The sequence below is a fragment of the Sebastes umbrosus genome, chromosome 19 (assembly GCF_015220745.1).
Source record: "Sebastes umbrosus isolate fSebUmb1 chromosome 19, fSebUmb1.pri, whole genome shotgun sequence".
Classification (NCBI taxonomy): Eukaryota; Metazoa; Chordata; class Actinopteri; order Perciformes; family Sebastidae; genus Sebastes; species Sebastes umbrosus.
In genome coordinates, this window is record NC_051287.1 from 1,380,563 (window position 1) to 1,398,168 (window position 17,606).

The 17,606-nt window shown below is 38.5% G+C and overlaps 1 protein-coding gene across 1 annotated transcript; it reads right to left on the reverse strand.

Annotated features, from left to right (window-relative positions):
• Positions 1–1,222: 1,222 nt before the first annotated feature.
• Positions 1,223–17,193, reverse strand: sept5b (septin 5b). Its single transcript, XM_037753030.1, has 12 exons — positions 16,893–17,193; positions 16,712–16,722; positions 13,145–13,235; positions 10,724–10,810; positions 10,464–10,587; positions 7,813–7,947; positions 7,618–7,735; positions 5,830–5,931; positions 5,334–5,430; positions 5,106–5,241; positions 3,760–3,862; positions 1,223–3,600 (listed from the first exon to the last, which is right to left on the reverse strand). The coding sequence occupies exons 1-12, from the start codon at positions 16,933–16,935 to the stop codon at positions 3,538–3,540; spliced, it is 1,110 nt and encodes a 369-aa protein (XP_037608958.1). The 5' UTR covers positions 16,936–17,193; the 3' UTR covers positions 1,223–3,537.
• Positions 17,194–17,606: the final 413 nt, after the last annotated feature.

The following is a 17,606-nucleotide window of genomic DNA, read 5'->3' on the forward strand; positions in this document are numbered from 1 at the left end:
AATATATCTTATACTGTATATACTGTATATGTTCTTAATGTATATGTTCTTGCCCTTGTACAAAGTATTTCCTTTTATAATTGTAATATATACATAACGTAATATAACTTATTATTTTAATGGAGCTTCCCAGCAAAAAGTATTTCACACGATTGTACCTGTATAACCGGCGTGACAATAAACATCTTGAATCTTGAATACTTAAAGGTGCAGTGCGGAGGATCTAGTGGTTGCAGATTGCAACCAACCGCCGGTCCCCGCTGGGAGCCGACACCACGCTGCTGGAGGCCAGAGGCCGTGTTGCCGGGCCCGCTGGAGGGAAGGGAGGCACAGGAGAACCACAACCAGGACTGAGCAGAGTTAAAATAGTTCGCTAAAAGTGGTGAAAAAACTGTTAAAGTTTAGTTAAAATAGTTAAATGTAGTGGGAAAAGAAAACGCTAAAAAAAATATAGAAAGCTTTTGAAATAATTATAGCTAAAAGTAACGAATAGTTGGCTAAAAAACAAAGTTAAAATAGTTAGAATATAATGTATAACAGTTGAAATAGCTAAAAGTAACGTAAAAGAGTTAAAAAAGTTAGCTAAAAGTAGCCGGGGAAAATAGTGTTAATTTAGCTAAAAGATGTACGGAAAGCCGTTGGAATAGTTACAGCTGAACGTGATGGAAAAGAGTTCAAATAAGTGGTGAAAAAAACTGTTGAAATTCAGCTTAAAAAAATGGACAAAGAGTTAAAATAGCTAAAAGTAGTGGGAAAAAAAAACAATGGAAATTAAGCTAAAACATATAGAAAGCAGTTGAAATAATTAAAGCCCAAAGTAACATAGTTAGAATATAATGTATAACAGTAGAAATAACTAAAAGTAACGTTAAAGAGTTAAAAAAGTTAGCTAAAAGCAACGAAAAAAACTTAAAATAGTTAGCATATAATGTATAACAAAATAATAAAAATAATGGCCAAAGTTATAATAGTTAGCATAAAATATAGGCGTAATGTATAACTGTAGAAAACAGATAAAAGAAACGGACAAAGAGTTAAAAGACTTCGCTTAAAGAAGTGAAAACAATCAACACAAAGTTAAAGTTCCTCGTAGTGACATAAACTGCAGTAGATTCAACCTTCGAGTCTTTTTGACAACTTTGTATTAAAGGAAAAGATTTGTACAAGAAAATCTATTCAAAGATATATTAATTCGTAACAATTAAAAACAATAGACAAATAGTTTTATCCAAGCAAATGTTTAATTATTGACATCAGAAGACACTTTTAGACGAAAACAAAGATTTTATTTAGTTGTTTTTAACCCTCTACTTGTCCTTGTTTTACTGTAAAGCACTCCGTAACACTGTTTTTGAAAAGTTAGCTGTATAAACAACAGTTATTATTACTATTATTATTATTATAAAGCTGATACATTGTTGGGATATTACTTCAATTGCTTCACCAGGAGGCTTGTGTACATTTTTAAATGGTCACTGAATCACACCTGTAACATCCTGTATGTAATAGTTATGGTAAGTAATACTGTAATACTATAACTGATTGTTATATATTATACACACAAACAAAAACAACTGATGTAGTGTACTGTATGTAGGATTGTTCTTCCCTCCTTTCCTCATGATTGTACACTGCAATACTACGTTTTATATATAAGGGTGATATTGCATGTTTTTATCATGGCTTTACTGATAATCATGCTGAGTAGAAACACTTAAACTCCTCCGACTCAGAGTCTATATGTATCTGAACACTCGTACCGCAGCGTGGAGATTAAAACGAGGCTGATGGTTTGATGCCATATGATAATTCTGAGTGGTTGCTAATGCCATCGAGCTTCCAGCTGAGCTTATAGCTCGTACAGACTTTATTCTTTTCCCCAAAAAATGTCAACCTTAAAGGGATAGTTGTTTTGTTTCTCAGTGTGGTTGTATTTAGAATGTTTTCACCGCTTTACCTCGCGGTCAGACTGTCTGAAGCCGTTATCTGTGCTCTCATCACAGCCACCAGACTCCATTGAAAAAAACAGTAATTCTAACCTCGCAAAACACGTGAAGTTGCTGGTCTGCCGCTGCATCGATCGGTTAGTTTGTTGTGTTATTGTGTGACTTTGGTGGAGTAGAAACGCATTTCCATTCAAATCAACGTAACAGGATGGTCAGAGCGGCAGCCCTTTTTATGTGTACCACCGGTTGCCATGGTGACCGTTGCAGCGGGCTGACGTCCGCATAAACAAAACCGACTTGCGGCTGAGGTGAGATTTTATAGTGAGATGAAAGCAACGCTAATACTTTGTTTGTCTCGTTTCTGTAAGCAGCGTGGCGTTGGAGCACGGTGGAATTAGCAGCTGGCTGGTTAGCTCCTGGGTTGGTTCCACCGAGCTTTGGTGCTGCATTGATTACGGAAAATGAGCCGCTGGAGGCCCAGGCCGTATTGCCGGGCCCGCTGGAGGGAAGGGAGGCACAGGAGAACCAGAACCAGGACTGAGCAGAGTTAAAATAGTTCGCTAAAAGTGGTAAAAAAATAAATAATTTTTTTTGGAAATTCAGGTTAAAAATTGGACAAAGAGTTAAAAATAGCTAAAAATAGTGGGAAAAAAATGCTTAAAAAAACCTTATAGAAAGCAGTTGAAATAATTATAGATATAAGTAACGAATAGTTGACTAAAAAAAGTTAAAATAGTTAACATAAAGTAGACTAAGGTGAGATTTTACAGTGAAATGAAATTTCATGAAATCCATTCTGATGTCGTCATGACAACAATTTTCTTTTGTTGTAGTCAAATTACCACAGCATACAGTTCAATGACCCTCTACTCTTATTTTATCTCCTATTTCTTACCCCTGTGTGCTACGAGGTAAAATCACTGTTTTTTTCATTGGAGTCTGGTGGCTTTAGCGAGAGCATAGAGGTCAAACTGTCTCACAGCAAGGTCGAACATATTCTTAACATAGCGTACACTTAAACCTCATACAACCCCACTTCAAAACACCCGAACTACCCCTTTAACAGGTTTTTAATTGTAATGGATTATAATGTGGTTCTGTGTGTTCCTGCCCGCCCGAGGACTGCAGGTGGAAATTAACTAAAAAGCTCAAATGTGGCATAAATCCTCTCGTTTTGACATGACATGTTTTTGTGCATGGTCCTTATTTAATAAAAGACTAATACTAATAATAAAAACCATTCAGTTCAGGCATCACACAATCAGTGCATAAACTACTAAATGAATTGAAGGTATGGTGCATTAGTCTCATTTAGTATTTCAAGTACTGTGATCTAAAGGTAACAAATCTACTCTCTATTGCCTAACTAGACTCACTTGGCTAACGACTGCATTAAAAAAAAGTTTATTATTATTATAAATACATCTCCCAGCATACTGTTCATCTACTGTTTCTTTGTGACCTTTTGAGAATCGGGTGAAATGCTGACTAATTATCTGAAGATGTCTTCCTCTCTCATCCCCTGAAGAGAGGGGTTTTATGAAGGTTTAAATCTGCGTTTGATTTGTCTCCTAAATAAAAGCTGTAAAGGTCACAGGTCCTGCTCGTGCATCTGCTGCTGCATCTTCTGAAGCATCTGCTGCATCCTCCTCAGCTGCAGAGGTAATGATAAGACAGAGACAGGAGGATGAAGCTTACATAATAACACATATGGGTCATCATTTCACATCACACATGCTTACGTAACACCTGCTGCAATGCATTATTCAGTATTCAAGGTTTATTGAGGAGTCAGATTTTCATCATCACTCACTTCATCATCTTTCATTTTGATGAGTTTCTCCGTCTCCACGTCCGGTGTGGACAGCGGCAGGATCGGGATGGGGCTCTCCACTCGCTTATCTGCATTCATCTTACTGTGAGATTAGAGAGAAACATGGAGGCGGAGGATGAAAACAGCAAGCCACCGCGTTTTCATTTGTTTCACTGCAGGCCGGAAATCAACCTGCAAAGACTTGAATTTTTGGAAATGAGAAAAACTAGTATTCCTCTTCATTTCTTCTCGGTTGTGTTCCGGTCCTGATTTACATATCGGAACACAAACATGCTCACAAGACATAGATTATGATATTGCAGTGCATTATGCACAGGTTAACCATGACTCATCATTAAAGGGACTACAAAGAGTCTAGAAGCAAAGAGACAAAACTGCAGTGGTTATTTGACAAGAGCCGCTGGCGCTATTTTGGACTGAAGACGCCAATGAGTCTGTGGCCATGAAGAGACATCTGTAAATCAGAGGATCTTTGTTTTTTTTTTAGGTAAATCAACTTCCCAGTAGGAACACTTAAAGGGACTGTTTGTAACTTTTTAAGCGCATAAATGTAGCGGGTCGGGACACATGCGCGCTCGCATATACGCGCTCGTGTGTGGCCGGCGTCCCCGCTCCTCTGCGTGCTTGCCTTCACTCAGACAGCGCGCGCGTTCTCGCGTACTCGCTCCACCTCTAGACGTGAACACGCACTCACTCCACACTGCAGAAGAGTTAGTTTAGCTCTGAGAATATCTAGTGAATGTTCAGTGGACGTTTGTGCAGAAATAACTGCTGCAGCTCCTCCAGACCAACAGAGGTTTCCCGTGTCTTGTGAAGTGAAGGAGCTCTGCAGAGAGAAACCTAGTCGTCTCGTTACCGACCGGGTGCCGGTGTCTCGCTGTTCACTCCGGCTGCGGGCGGAGGGAGACGTGTTTCTCGCTGCGGAGCCCCGCTGCTGAAGCCTGCGCTGAGGCAGGAGAAGCAAACACAGTATCAGCAGTGATTCATGGAGAGACCTTGGTCTGGTCAGCTAACATTACTGCCAAGCAGCTGAAATATAGAGTGATATTGTGCTTTTAGCTGACGTGTGTCTCCTCACTGTGTTGAGTGATGCTCGTTCATGTCTATGTAGAGCGAGCACAAGCACGAGCCCGACGCTGACTTTCGTTGATTTCACGGCCACAGGTGTCGCTGTTAAGAAGCATTTCTAAAAGTTACAAATAGTCCCTTTAAATATCCCTCATTTAAATCATGATGTCCTAAAGTTGTAAAATGAACAAACAGCTGAATCCAGAGTTATTTTCCTCGGCATAATGAACGTGCAAAACGTTTGCACACACACTTACCTGGTCATGGTCTGGATGCACTGAGCTCTGTAGTTCTCATAGTGACAGTCGCTGGTGATGTCCTTCAGGTCGTGCATGTGGGTTCTTATCAGCATGGTCCTCAGCTTCACAAAGTCGCAGTGGGACGGGTTCTCCACTGCGTACAGGAGGAGATAAACATCAGGGCTGGTCAGTCACTGAGAGAGAGAGAGAGAGAGTTGGGATCGACAGCTACAGAAGGTTTCTTACCCTCCACGATGCCCCACGGGTACAGCCTCCCTCTCACTCTCTGACCTCGGGCTTCCACCACGGTGTTGCTGCCGATCACCGCAAACGGAGTGCTCTCCTGCACCACAAACACATCACAGCCTTCACTTAAAGCAGCAATACCGCAGGGTAAAAGTACGACATTACAAGTAAAAGTCCTGCATTCGTAACGGTAGGAGTAGTGCAGAAGTATCGAGCAAAATGAACATGGAGTATAATAAGTACAAGTACTCATTATAGAGGCAGAATGGTCCCTGTTGTGTTATATTTTGATATATTATATATTTTGATTATCATATGCAGTGTTTCTGCAGTTGGGTTCTGACAGTGGAGTTCAAAGTAGAACATTTCCCTCTGTAATGTGATGCAGTAGAGTTGTAAAGTGGCAGAAAAATTGCAATACTCAAGTACAAATTCCTCTAAACTGCACTTGAGTACAGTACTTTAGTAAATGTGCATCATGTACATTTAGACACACCTTCAGCTCTTTATCCTGCCGCTTGAACTCCTCGTCTTCGTCAGAGTCGCAGTCAGGAAACTGGTAGATCTTTATCCCGTATTTATCTATCTCTTCCCTCAGCTGGAAGGACAACACACACATTAAGAGATGAGAATGATAACAGCACACACACACACACACACACACACCCTCCCACTGAGTGCTAAAACTCAGCAGGAAGTCGCTGCCCTGAAAAAAAAGCTTTACAACTGAGTCCAGATCAAATCTCTGTGGAGGAAGTCTGAGTCATCGCCACTAAAACGAGCTGAAACACAACACCAATCTAACGCTCAGCTCATTTCAACTGCCTCCTCTCCCCGTCTGTCCTTTCACTAAATCTGAATATAACATAACTGTGATATTCAGCTCCGTTGCTATCAATCAATCAATCACAATTAACAACACAGATCAATTACAGATATTGTCCAGAAACCCTCACAGGTACTGCATCTAGCATAAAACAATATGCTCCAATCAGAACATGGCAAACTGCAGCCCAACAGGCAACAACAGCTGTCAGTGTGTCAGTGTGCTGACTTGACTATGACTTGCCCCAAACTGCATGTGATGATCATAAAGTGGGCATGTCTGTAAAGGGGAGACTCGTGGGTACCCATAGAACCCATTTACATTCACACATCTGGAGGTCAGAGGTCAAGGGAGCCCTGTGGATAAGGACATGACAGTTTTTCCTCGCCAAAATTTAGCGTAAGTTTGGAGCGTTATTTAACCTCCTTCATGACCAGCTAGTATGACATGGTTGGTAATGATGGATTCATCAAGTTTTATAGTTTCATTTTTTTGACTTTTTTTCTGCCTTTCTTCGGAATGTTTTTGGTAATTTTTCTGACATTTCTTCCGTCTTTTTTCAGACATTTTTCAGACATTTTTCAGACATTTTTCAGACATTTTTCAGACATTTTTTGAACTTTTCTTCTGCCTTTCTTCCGCCTTTTTGGATTTTGTTTGGTAATTTGTTTGACATTTTTCCTTTCGGATATTTTTCTGTAATTTTTTAGATATTTTTTGGACATTTTTCAGACATTTTTCGGACTTTTCTTTTGCCTTTTTTCGGACATTTTTCTGTAATTTTTCGGATATTTTTGGGATGTTTTCCAGTCATTTTTCAGATTTTTCTTCTGCTTCTCTTCCGCATTTTTCCGTAATTTTTCGGCCCTGTCAGTTTTTCCTCAACAAAATTAAGTGCAAGTTTGGAGCGTTATTTAAAAGCTAGTATGACATGGTTGGTACCGATGGATTCATCAGGTTTTATAGCTTCATATAATACCAGTATCTTCACTCTAGCTTTAAACTGAGCCACTACAACCTAAAAATCATAAGTCGCGTTAATGCTTTTAAGAAATTACTGGCGTTAAAACAAATTAGCGTTATTATCGCGTTTAGTTTGAAAGCCCTAATTCTTTTTTTATACCTAAAGGAGCTTCATTCTAATATTTATTGGATGAATAAATTAATACATAAATAATACACTTCCAGTTTTAGCCAGACATCTATTACTGTGTTTATGCAAATGCACATACGTCTTTGAAGCTTTGATTCAGTGCAGGAATATAAATGAAAACACTGAAACACCCGGCAGCCAGAAGAGATGCTGCACACACAGAAAGGTCAGTGCATGAATTCAGATTTACTGTGCACATATTAAACAGAGAACAAAGACGATAACTAGAGGATTCACATGATATACTGCAGGTATAGTTATGGATTATTTATGTAATCTACATGTACATGTTTGTGCTTTCTTACCCGCTCTTTGAGTTTCTTTATCTCAGTGGGAGTGAGGCAGTCGGCCTTCGCGATGAGAGGAACCACGTTAACTTTATCCTGCAGAGCCTTCATGAACTCTATATCGACGGGACGAAGCCTGCAGGACGACATGATTTTTACTGAGATGCAAGTACATATTAAATACCACGTGTATACTGTGTGTATTCTCGTTACCCGTGTCCAAACGGAGGTATGAAGTAGAGGCAGCAGTGCACTCTGTTGTCCTGGATGTTCTTCCTGTTGAGTCCGCTCTCGTCTCTGAAGTAGTGTTCAAACTGCTGGTTGATGTAGTCGGTGACGGCCCTCCAGCTGAAACACACAAAAACAGCTTTTAGGAGTTTTTAACCACAAAACATTTAAAGGGATAGTTCAACATTTGGGAAGTCTGCTTATTCGCTTTTCTGCCGAGAGTGAGACGAGCAGTAACTAAGTACATCTACTCAAGTACTGTACTTATACACAGATCTGAGGGACTTGTACTTTACTTGAGTATTTCTGTATTGGCGGGGGAATGTTATACGTTTTTACTCCACTAATTATTTTATCTTGTTTTATATCTCATGTGTTGGATTTTATGTATTTTTAACATTTATTTTTACTGTGAACAAAGAGACACAAAATTACTACAAAGACATACATAATGACTCAAATTATTACAAAGAGAACAAAATAACTACAAAATGACCACAAAGAGACACAAAATGACTACAAAGAGACACAAAACAACTACAAAGAGACACAAAACAACCACAAAGAGATACAAAAAAAAACACAAAGAGATACAAAAAAAACACAAAGAGACACAAAACAACCACAAAATGACCACTAAGAGACACAAAACAACTACAAACAGATTAAAAACAACCACAAAGAGATACAAAAAAAACACAAAGAGACACAAAACAAACAAAGATACACAAAACAACATCAAAAACAGGTTAAACAACTATTAAGTCTGTGTGTCTTGCTCCTATGGGGCCGATTGTGTTATAATGATGCTCCATCTTTAGCATACAGTTATGACAGTGGTACTAATCTTCTCATCTAACGCTCACCAAGAAAACCAAGAAAACCAACATCAAACTATTCCTTTAAAGCGAGACTCTTGCTCATTCAGTATTGATATTTAGTACTTAATTTACCTTCAGTGATGAATAATCAATAATAATGACTGCCGATGTGCTGTTTAGTTTGGGCAGTTATTAATGTGCCAGCTATCGTATCAGCAGGTGATGAAGGCGTCACTGCTGAAGAGGGCACTTTTTACACAGCAGGACAAAACAACTGATCTCCACTCTCCTTTTAGAAACAGCGGCTAATAAAACAGCACTGGTCTGCAAACTCATCTGATCCAGTTAATTCTACCAGCATCCTGAAGGCAGCATGTAAAACATTTATTTAGTATAGACGAGTTATGATTCAGAATCCAAACTGCCTTTTCTGACTGGCCACTTCCATTTCAGGTGTTTGTCTCCTGTCTTAACGTGCTGTAGAAGCTGCTCTTACCATTATTTACCATTATTTATCTTTATTTATATGAATAATTTGCAAAGTAGCCAGGAGGCACGAGGCTGAACTCCTGAACGTGACATCAGATTATTGTCTGATGAAATCCCCTGCAATCCTTCTGATTCATCTAAATATACTGCAGGAAATTATTTCCCTCAGTTATTGTAAAATAACAACAACACAACAAGAGAAAGAGTTATGTTGCACTATTTAAAAGAAAGTCACAAATTGCTTCAGAAACAGGAGAAACAGACGATAACAGATCAATAACACAGAAGCAGTGAGACGAGATAGTGTGAAATCTAATTAATGTCCTAAAGAAATCAGATCAATAAAGTAGCTTGAGCCAAAGAGACACAGACCAAACAGAGAGCAGACAGTGCATTAAGCATCATCTGAGAGTCAGCTACAAAGAGACACAAAACAACCACATAGAGACAAACAACAACCACAAAGAGACACATAATGACTACAAAGACACCAAATTACTACAAAGATACACAAAACAACCACAAAGAGACACAAAACAACCACAAGACACAAAATGACTACAAAGAGACACATAATGACTACAAACAGACACAAGACGACCACAAAGAGACAAAACAACCACAAAGAGACACAAAACAACCACAAGACACAAAATGACAACAAAGAGACACAAAATGACTACAAAGAGACACATAATGACTACAAACAGACACAAGACGACCACAAAGAGACAAAACAACCACAAAGAGACACAAAACAACCACAAGACACAAAATGACAACAAAGAGACACAAAATGACCACAAAGAAACAAAACAACCACAAAGAAATACAAAACAACTACAAAGAGACACAAACAACATCAAAAGAGACACATAATTACTACAAAGAGACAAAAAACAACCACATAGAGACACATAATGACTACAAAGAGACAAAAAACAACCACAAAGAGACACATAATGACTACAAAGAGACACAAAACAACCAAAAAGAGACACAAAACAACTACAAAGAGACACAAAATGACAACAAAGAGACACAAAATGACTACAAAGAGACACAAAACAACCACAAAGAGACACAAAATTACTACAAAGAGATACATAATGACTACAAAGACACAAATGCATTAAGCTTCATGTGAGAGTGAGGAGATGTGAAACGGAACCAGGTTGTTCACAGACTCGGAGGTAATTCACTCAACTTGAAGCCACAGAAAGCTCCTTTATCTAATATTATTATTATTATTATTATTATTCACCATCAGATCTTCTAGAGCTGTTTTTATTGTCCAGATCTCAGCGTACAACGTGAACTACTCACCACTCTGTGTTGTTGACGGCGTCTCCGAACCCCGGCGTGTCCACGATGGTCAGCTTCAGCTTCACCCCCTTCTCCTCGATGTCCACCGTGTGCTTCGTGATCTCCACCGTCTGACTGATTCGCTCTTCAGGACAAGAAAACATCACTCAGACAAAGATGTTTAAAGGATATTTAACGGTAAAGGTTCCTTTATTGTCATTCTACAGCAGAGAGGTTGATTAAATGTAGGTAAGGAGACGTGTGATTGGTCGGTGACTGACCTTCTGCATTGAGCAGTTTCCTGTCTTTATGCAGGTCAGTGAGGAAGAGGCTGTTCACCAGAGTGGATTTACCCAGACCAGACTCACCTGGAACACACACACACACAGGTATACAGCTTTCAGTCATAACTATACATCAGGTTTTTCAGAATAAAACTCTAAACTAGTGGAACGCCTCAGCCAGAGACATCCAGGACAGTCTGAGCTGTGAGCAAGCAGACGGAGACGGAGACACTTAATCTAATCTGACTCAAATATCACATCGATGTTTTCTGCTCTCCAGACTTCATAAAAACACGATACGCCACAAATGGTCTGAACGTAAACCTTCGATTGTTCCACTGATACTAGTCTGTGCTCATTTAAATAACATAATAATAATAATAATAATAATAATAATACAGTTTATACACAGCAAGGAATTAATTAATTAAGTGAAAGTGCATTTAAAAAAGAGTTTTAAAAGAGGACAAAGATCTCCTCCGACAAATAATCCCAATTTATTATAAAAAATAAAACCAAAATCAATCCAGCTGTCGTCCCTTAATGGACTCGACATTATTCAATAAGAAACTAGTTTCAACCTTTCGTCTGTCGGGATGTTTAAAATGCTTCTGAAGGTTTTAACTGATGGATTTAATTAAATCCAGCTCGTTTCTTGAGAGGAGAGTTTTATCTTGTTCCTCCAGATTAATATTCATATTGTAGCAGAGCCAGACTTTTTTCACATTTTCACAGGACACAGTGAAACTTGTGAAAGCTGAGATGGTGCGGAGGTGTGGTGGTGAAAGCTGGAGTCTTTTTGTCTGAAGACAGCTTTGGTTTAAATCCACATGCTGAACGTGGGACTCTATTACCACGGCGTAGAAATACTCTGTTACATGCAAAAGTCCTGCTTTCAAAACTTGACTTGAGTAAAAGTACCTCTGTGTTTAGTTTTGTTTATTATACTGTATTTATTATGTACAAAAAACAATCTCATATAAAGAACAATGAGTCCAATGAAGCTTTGAATGTCTGTCGCCATATTTTATGACATCATCACCTAAAAAACAAAATCAAACAAAATCCTCAATTTGAATAAAGTGAATCACCGGATTAAATAAACTAATCTTTTATTTATTAAATAAACAAACAGTTTTTTGATCACAGTCGAGTTAGTGCTGTTACTGTTACAGTAACGAGTTAGTGCTGTTACTGTTACAGTAACGAGTTAGTGCTGTTACTGTTACAGTAACAAGTTAGTGCTGTTACTGTCGCAGTAACGAGTTAGTGCTGTTACTGTTACAGTAACGAGTTAGTGCTGTTACTGTCGCAGTAACGAGTTAGTGCTGTTACTGTTACAGTAACGAGTTAGTGCTGTTACTGTCGCAGTAACAAGTTAGTGTTGTTACTGTCACAGTAACGAGTTAGTGCTGTTACTGTCACAGTAACGAGTTAGTGCTGTTACTGTGACAGTAACGAGTTAGTGTTGTTACTTTTACAGTAACGAGTTAGTGCTGATACTGTTACAGTAACGAGTTAGTGCTGTTACTGTCGCAGTAACAAGTTAGTGTTGTTACTGTCACAGTAACGAGTTAGTGCTGTTACTGTGACAGTAACGAGTTAGTGTTGTTACTTTTACAGTAACGAGTTAGTGTTGTTACTTTTACAGTAACGAGTTAGTGCTGATACTGTTACAGTAACGAGTTAGTGCTGTTACTGTCGCAGTAACGAGTTAGTGCTGTTACTGTTACAGTAACGAGTTAGTGCTGTTACTGTCGCAGTAACGAGTTAGTGCTGTTACTGTCGCAGTAACGAGTTAGTGCTGTTACTGTCGCAGTAACGAGTTAGTGCTGTTACTGTCGCAGTAACGAGTTAGTGCTGTTACTGTCGCAGTAACGAGTTAGTGTTGTTACTGTCACAGTAACGAGTTAGTGTTGTTACTGTTACAGTAACGAGTTAGTGCTGTTACTGTCGCAGTAACGAGTTAGTGCTGTTACTGTTGCAGTAACGAGTTAGTGCTGTTACTGTTACAGTAACGAGTTAGTGCTGTTACTGTTACAGTAAAGAGTTAGTGTTGTTACTGTTACAGTAATGAGTTAGTGCTGATACTGTTACAGTAACGAGTTAGTGCTGTTACTGTTACAGTAACGAGTTAGTGCTGTTACTGTTACAGTAAAGAGTTAGTGCTGTTACTGTTACAGTAACGAGTTAGTGCTGATACTGTTACAGTAACGAGTTAGTGCTGTTACTGTTACAGTAACGAGTTAGTGCTGTTACTGTCACAGTAACGAGTTAGTGCTGTTACTGTCACAGTAACGAGTTAGTGCTGTTACTGTTACAGTAACGAGTTAGTGCTGTTACTGTTACAGTAACGAGTTAGTGCTGTTACTGTTACAGTAACGAGTTAGTGCTTGAAGAGGCGACACCATCTCTCACCTGCCACCATGAGGGTGAAGTCAAATCCCTTTTTCACCGACTTCCTGTGCACCTGGTTGGGCAGCGTCGCAAAACCAACGTAATCTTTCTCCTGGAAACAATGACACAGAAAAATACATGTATAGATCAGTTTAGGTCACAGAGGCAGTGGAGATGAGAAAGCTTTAGATTTAGCTAGCAGCTAGCTCGCACTAGATAACTAAAGCTGGCTAGATAGCTAGTTTATTATCCATCGCCATATTGCGAGCTATCTGTCGCCATATTGGTGGTTCTGGATTTAATTTAACTTTATTATTATAATTTTTAGTATCCAGTGGTCTTCTAGCAGTGAGAGTAATTATGAAAACAAATTTACAAATTGATTTAGTCTCATATTGGAAATCTAAATCAATCAATCAATCAACATTTATATGTATAGCCCTTTACAATAACCAAAAGGTACCCAAAGTGCTTCACATTAACATCAAGAAATAACAGGAATAAAAACATAACATATCATAAAATCATAAAAAGGTACACAAAAAGCAAAAAGTCTTGAGCTTAGATTTAAAGAGTACTAGGTCAGTGACAGTGCGTATATCAGGGGGAACTTGTTCCATAGTTTAGGAGCAGCGATCACCCCACAGCTTATACCTCGACCTTGAGACTTCTAATAAAAGTTGACCTGATGACCGCAAAGCCCCGTTACGCTCGCAGAGAGTTAAAATCTCGGACAAATAAGGTGGGACGAGGCCGTTAGTGGCTTTAGAAACAAACATCAAGAGCTTAAAATCGATTCTAAAGCGAACTGGAAGCCGACGGAGCGAGTAAAGTACGGGGGTGATGTGCTCACGTCTGGAAGTGTTAGTTAAAAAGCGAGCAGCAGCATTTTGCACAAGTTGGAGGCGTGCATAAATGATCACTTTGAAAAAACATTAAAACGTTATAACAGGTTTTTAAGGCTTAAAAGCAGCTTTTTGTCAAGTAAAGGTTGATAACCACGGAGGTATTATCGCTGGAGACGGGCGACGCTAGGCTAAATAATGGCACAGATACTGCATTTTGGCTTTTTTCTATGGCATATATATATATATATATATATTTCATATAGTAAAACAGATGTCAGAAAGACAGATGCATTATTTTGAGTAAATGTGTGGTTTAATGTAGGGCAGTATTCATCATAACGGCTGACCCAGAGCAGCAGCAGCAGCAGCAGCAGCAGCAGCAGCAGCAGCAGCAGCAGCAGCAGCAGCAGCAGCAGCAGCAGCAGCAGCAGCAGCAGCAGCAGCGTGGTACATACAGTATAGCTGTGTTAGTAGGACATTCCCATGATTCCTTTCATGCTTTATTGAAGAGGGTGGCAGAGACACAGAGAGCGTGCCCTGAGGTTAACCCGAGTGTTCATAATACAGCATGGCAGGCAGCCAGCGGCTCCAGATGAGGGGGTCGAGCAGTGTATGGGAGGCATCACACACAGTAAAACAGAGCTCCTCCCATCACAACTCTAATGTAGAGCACTTCAGCTTTAGGCAGCTGAGTATATGGAGATGTGTGTGTGTGTGTGTGTGTGTGTGTGTGGGGGTGTTTTTGGTATTGCTTGCTTCCATATTGACATTTAGTCTGTGGATGCGTTTGCAAGTCACTCCCACACACAGATCACAAAAACATCTACAGATCCAGACTGCAGCGTCTGAGTCGGTCCGTCCGTCCGTCGGCTGCTCTGACTCAGCCTTGGCAGCGCTGCCGTCCATGAAAGGACAGGAGAGCTGTGAGGCAGGATGAACATGGGATGTTATATATCTCTAAATAAAGATGCTCTCAGTGAAGGAGGCGAGGAGATGCTGTATGTGAGACATACGAGGGGATCTATCTAGTATCACTGATGAAGAGTTTGCAGTGACATATTTTTGCTTATTTTTTCCTCTATAGATACACAGTTTTACCCTAAAAATCATCTTATTCCATATAGTTTCACAGTATTACATTATATATTTTAAAGCTAAATCGATTTGTTGATTCATCTGCAACTATTTTCATAATTTTCTGGATGTTTTTAGTAATTTTTTCCAGCAAAAAATGCCAAATATTCTATTATTTTGTCTTCTCCACTAAGAGGATTTGCTGCATTTATCTGTTTTTACATCATTATAAATCAAATATTTTTCAGTTTTGGACAGTTGGTCGGACAAAACAAGACATATTTATATATATATATATAAATAATAATACAAAATAAAATACCAGATTAAATATTGGTATAACATTTTAAATGAAATTAGTATAACATTTAAAAATATATAATAAACAAAATAAAAATAAAATTTAATAAACTAAGAAAATAAAATACCAAATAAAATATTTGGTATAACATTTTAAAATTATATAATAAACAAAAAAAAAGTGTAAATATTAAAAAAAATACCTATATAATAATAATATATAATAAACTAAAAATATTAAAAAAAATGTAAACAACAAAAAATTAAAAAAACAAATAAAATATTTGGTATAAAATTTTAAATAAAGTTGTACTGACTGACGCAAAGCTAAACATTTACAAGCGATAGATTCTGATCACTGCACCTGCTTTTGAATTTGCTTCTCAGGAACACAGCACATATATCTCTATTGTTGTATATGCTCTATGCGTAAATGTTGTTTTTGAAAGGCTAAACGCCAACAAATATTGATTGAAGCAGAATATTTCTTTAGATAATATCATGTTGTGAATTTAGGAAATGATTATACAGATCTTTTTTCAATAAATTTAAAAATAAAGCACCCTGGAGTTATTGGAAATATTCCGATTAGGGCTGCGATGATAGCGCATTATTATATAATTTCTTTAAAGGTCCCATATTATAAAAAAGTGAGATTTTCATGTTTTTTCATTATAAAGCAGGCTTAAATCCTATATAAATACTGTGAAAGTATCGAAAAACTCAATCCACTGGGAAATTCACACAGCCCGTATTCAGAAACTCTGCATTTGAAACAAGCCGTCAGGATTTCTGCCCATTCGTGATGTCACAAATATAGAATATTTAGACCCTTGACCCAATTTTAAACGTAAACATTCTAAATGTGTCCCAGTTTATTCCTGGTTTCAGTGAATGTGAATGTCATCAGCTGACAGGAAGTACACATGGACCCAAGCTGTTGCCTAGCAATGTTAATGCAATTCTGTTGCAATTCCGTCAAAATGTGCTAAAACGGAGCGTTTCAGACGGACGGTGAATACAGGAATATTCAGGTCGACAGTATGAGGAAAATAAAGTTTTTTTTGAACATTAAAACATGTAAACATGTTCTAGTAGAAACACAAAATAGAAGTATGAACCTGAAAATGAGCATAATATGGGACCTTTAACGCATTAACGCAACTTGCAATTTGTAGGTCGTAGCAGCTCAGTTTTAAAGCTAGAGTGAAGATACTGGTATCATATGAAACTAGAAAACCTAAAGAATCCAACCAGGTCATACTAGCTAACTTACAGCCAAAATGTGTCAGCTGCACCACAACAAAGAGATCCTGTTGGTTCATGCAGGAGGCTTTTATTTTGTAAGAGTCTTCCTGTCTCTTACCTCTCCATCATCTGGGTCAGGAAGACATCCAGGGAGCATCCATCGATCCGTCCATCAGGAGGAGGAGGAGGAGGAGGAGGAGAGGAGATGAGACACAGCAGACAGAGCGGTTAATCGATGCTTAATGAGCTGTGATGTGACGCGGTTATTAATTACCTGCAGGGGGAGGGGGGGAGCTTACCTGTCCGAGGCGCGCGACTTTTGTACCTGCTGTTGGCCGTCATCTTGGACTCAGCTGGAGGAGGATGCTGAGGATGCTGAGACGTCCAGAGGAGCGGATGACAGGGTTGGGTCTGCAGCCCTGTGATGTGATGGATGGATGCTGCTCAGTATCTCCTCTCAGACAGACAGACAGACAGCAGCGGTTACACCTGCAGAGATGAACCTACAGCACCGGATGGATCATCATGTTTAGAGCAGCTCTCCTCTCCAGACGCCAGACTGAGGCTGTCCTCTTCCTCCTGCATGTCCTCATTATGAGCTCAGCTCAGTTATTGTGTGAAAAACTGTCTGCAGTTCATGTGAAGCACCAGGAGGTGGCAGTAGAGCTCTGCTCTCACACACACAACACACTCTGTGATACAGGCTGCACTGCAGGTTAGTTTAGTATTTCATCATATAATAATAATAATAATAATAATAATAATAATAATAATAATAATAATAATAATAATAATAATAACAATAATAATAATAACAACAATAATAATTATTATAATAATAATAAAAATGTTTAAAAAAATAAATAATATTTGTACTACTACTACTACTACTACTACTACTAATAATAATAATAATAATAACAACAATATGATAATAATAATAATAATAATAATGATTTATTTTTAGAGCAGTTTTCAAGCAAAAGGCACAAATAAATAATAATAATATTAGT

What these genes read in the sequence shown, in the direction of transcription:
- sept5b (XM_037753030.1), bottom strand. Translation starts at nt 16,935, where the DNA reads ATGACGGCCAACAGCAGGTACAAAAGTCGCGCGCCTCGGACAG. An exon ending in GCCGTCAACAACACAGAGTG is followed by an intron (nt 7,948 to 10,463) that starts GTGAGTAGTTCA and finishes TGTGTGTTTCAG; the next exon opens with CTGGAGGGCCGTCACCGACT. An exon ending in CCCGTGGGGCATCGTGGAGG is followed by an intron (nt 5,242 to 5,333) that starts GTAAGAAACCTT and finishes TCCTGTACGCAG; the next exon opens with TGGAGAACCCGTCCCACTGC.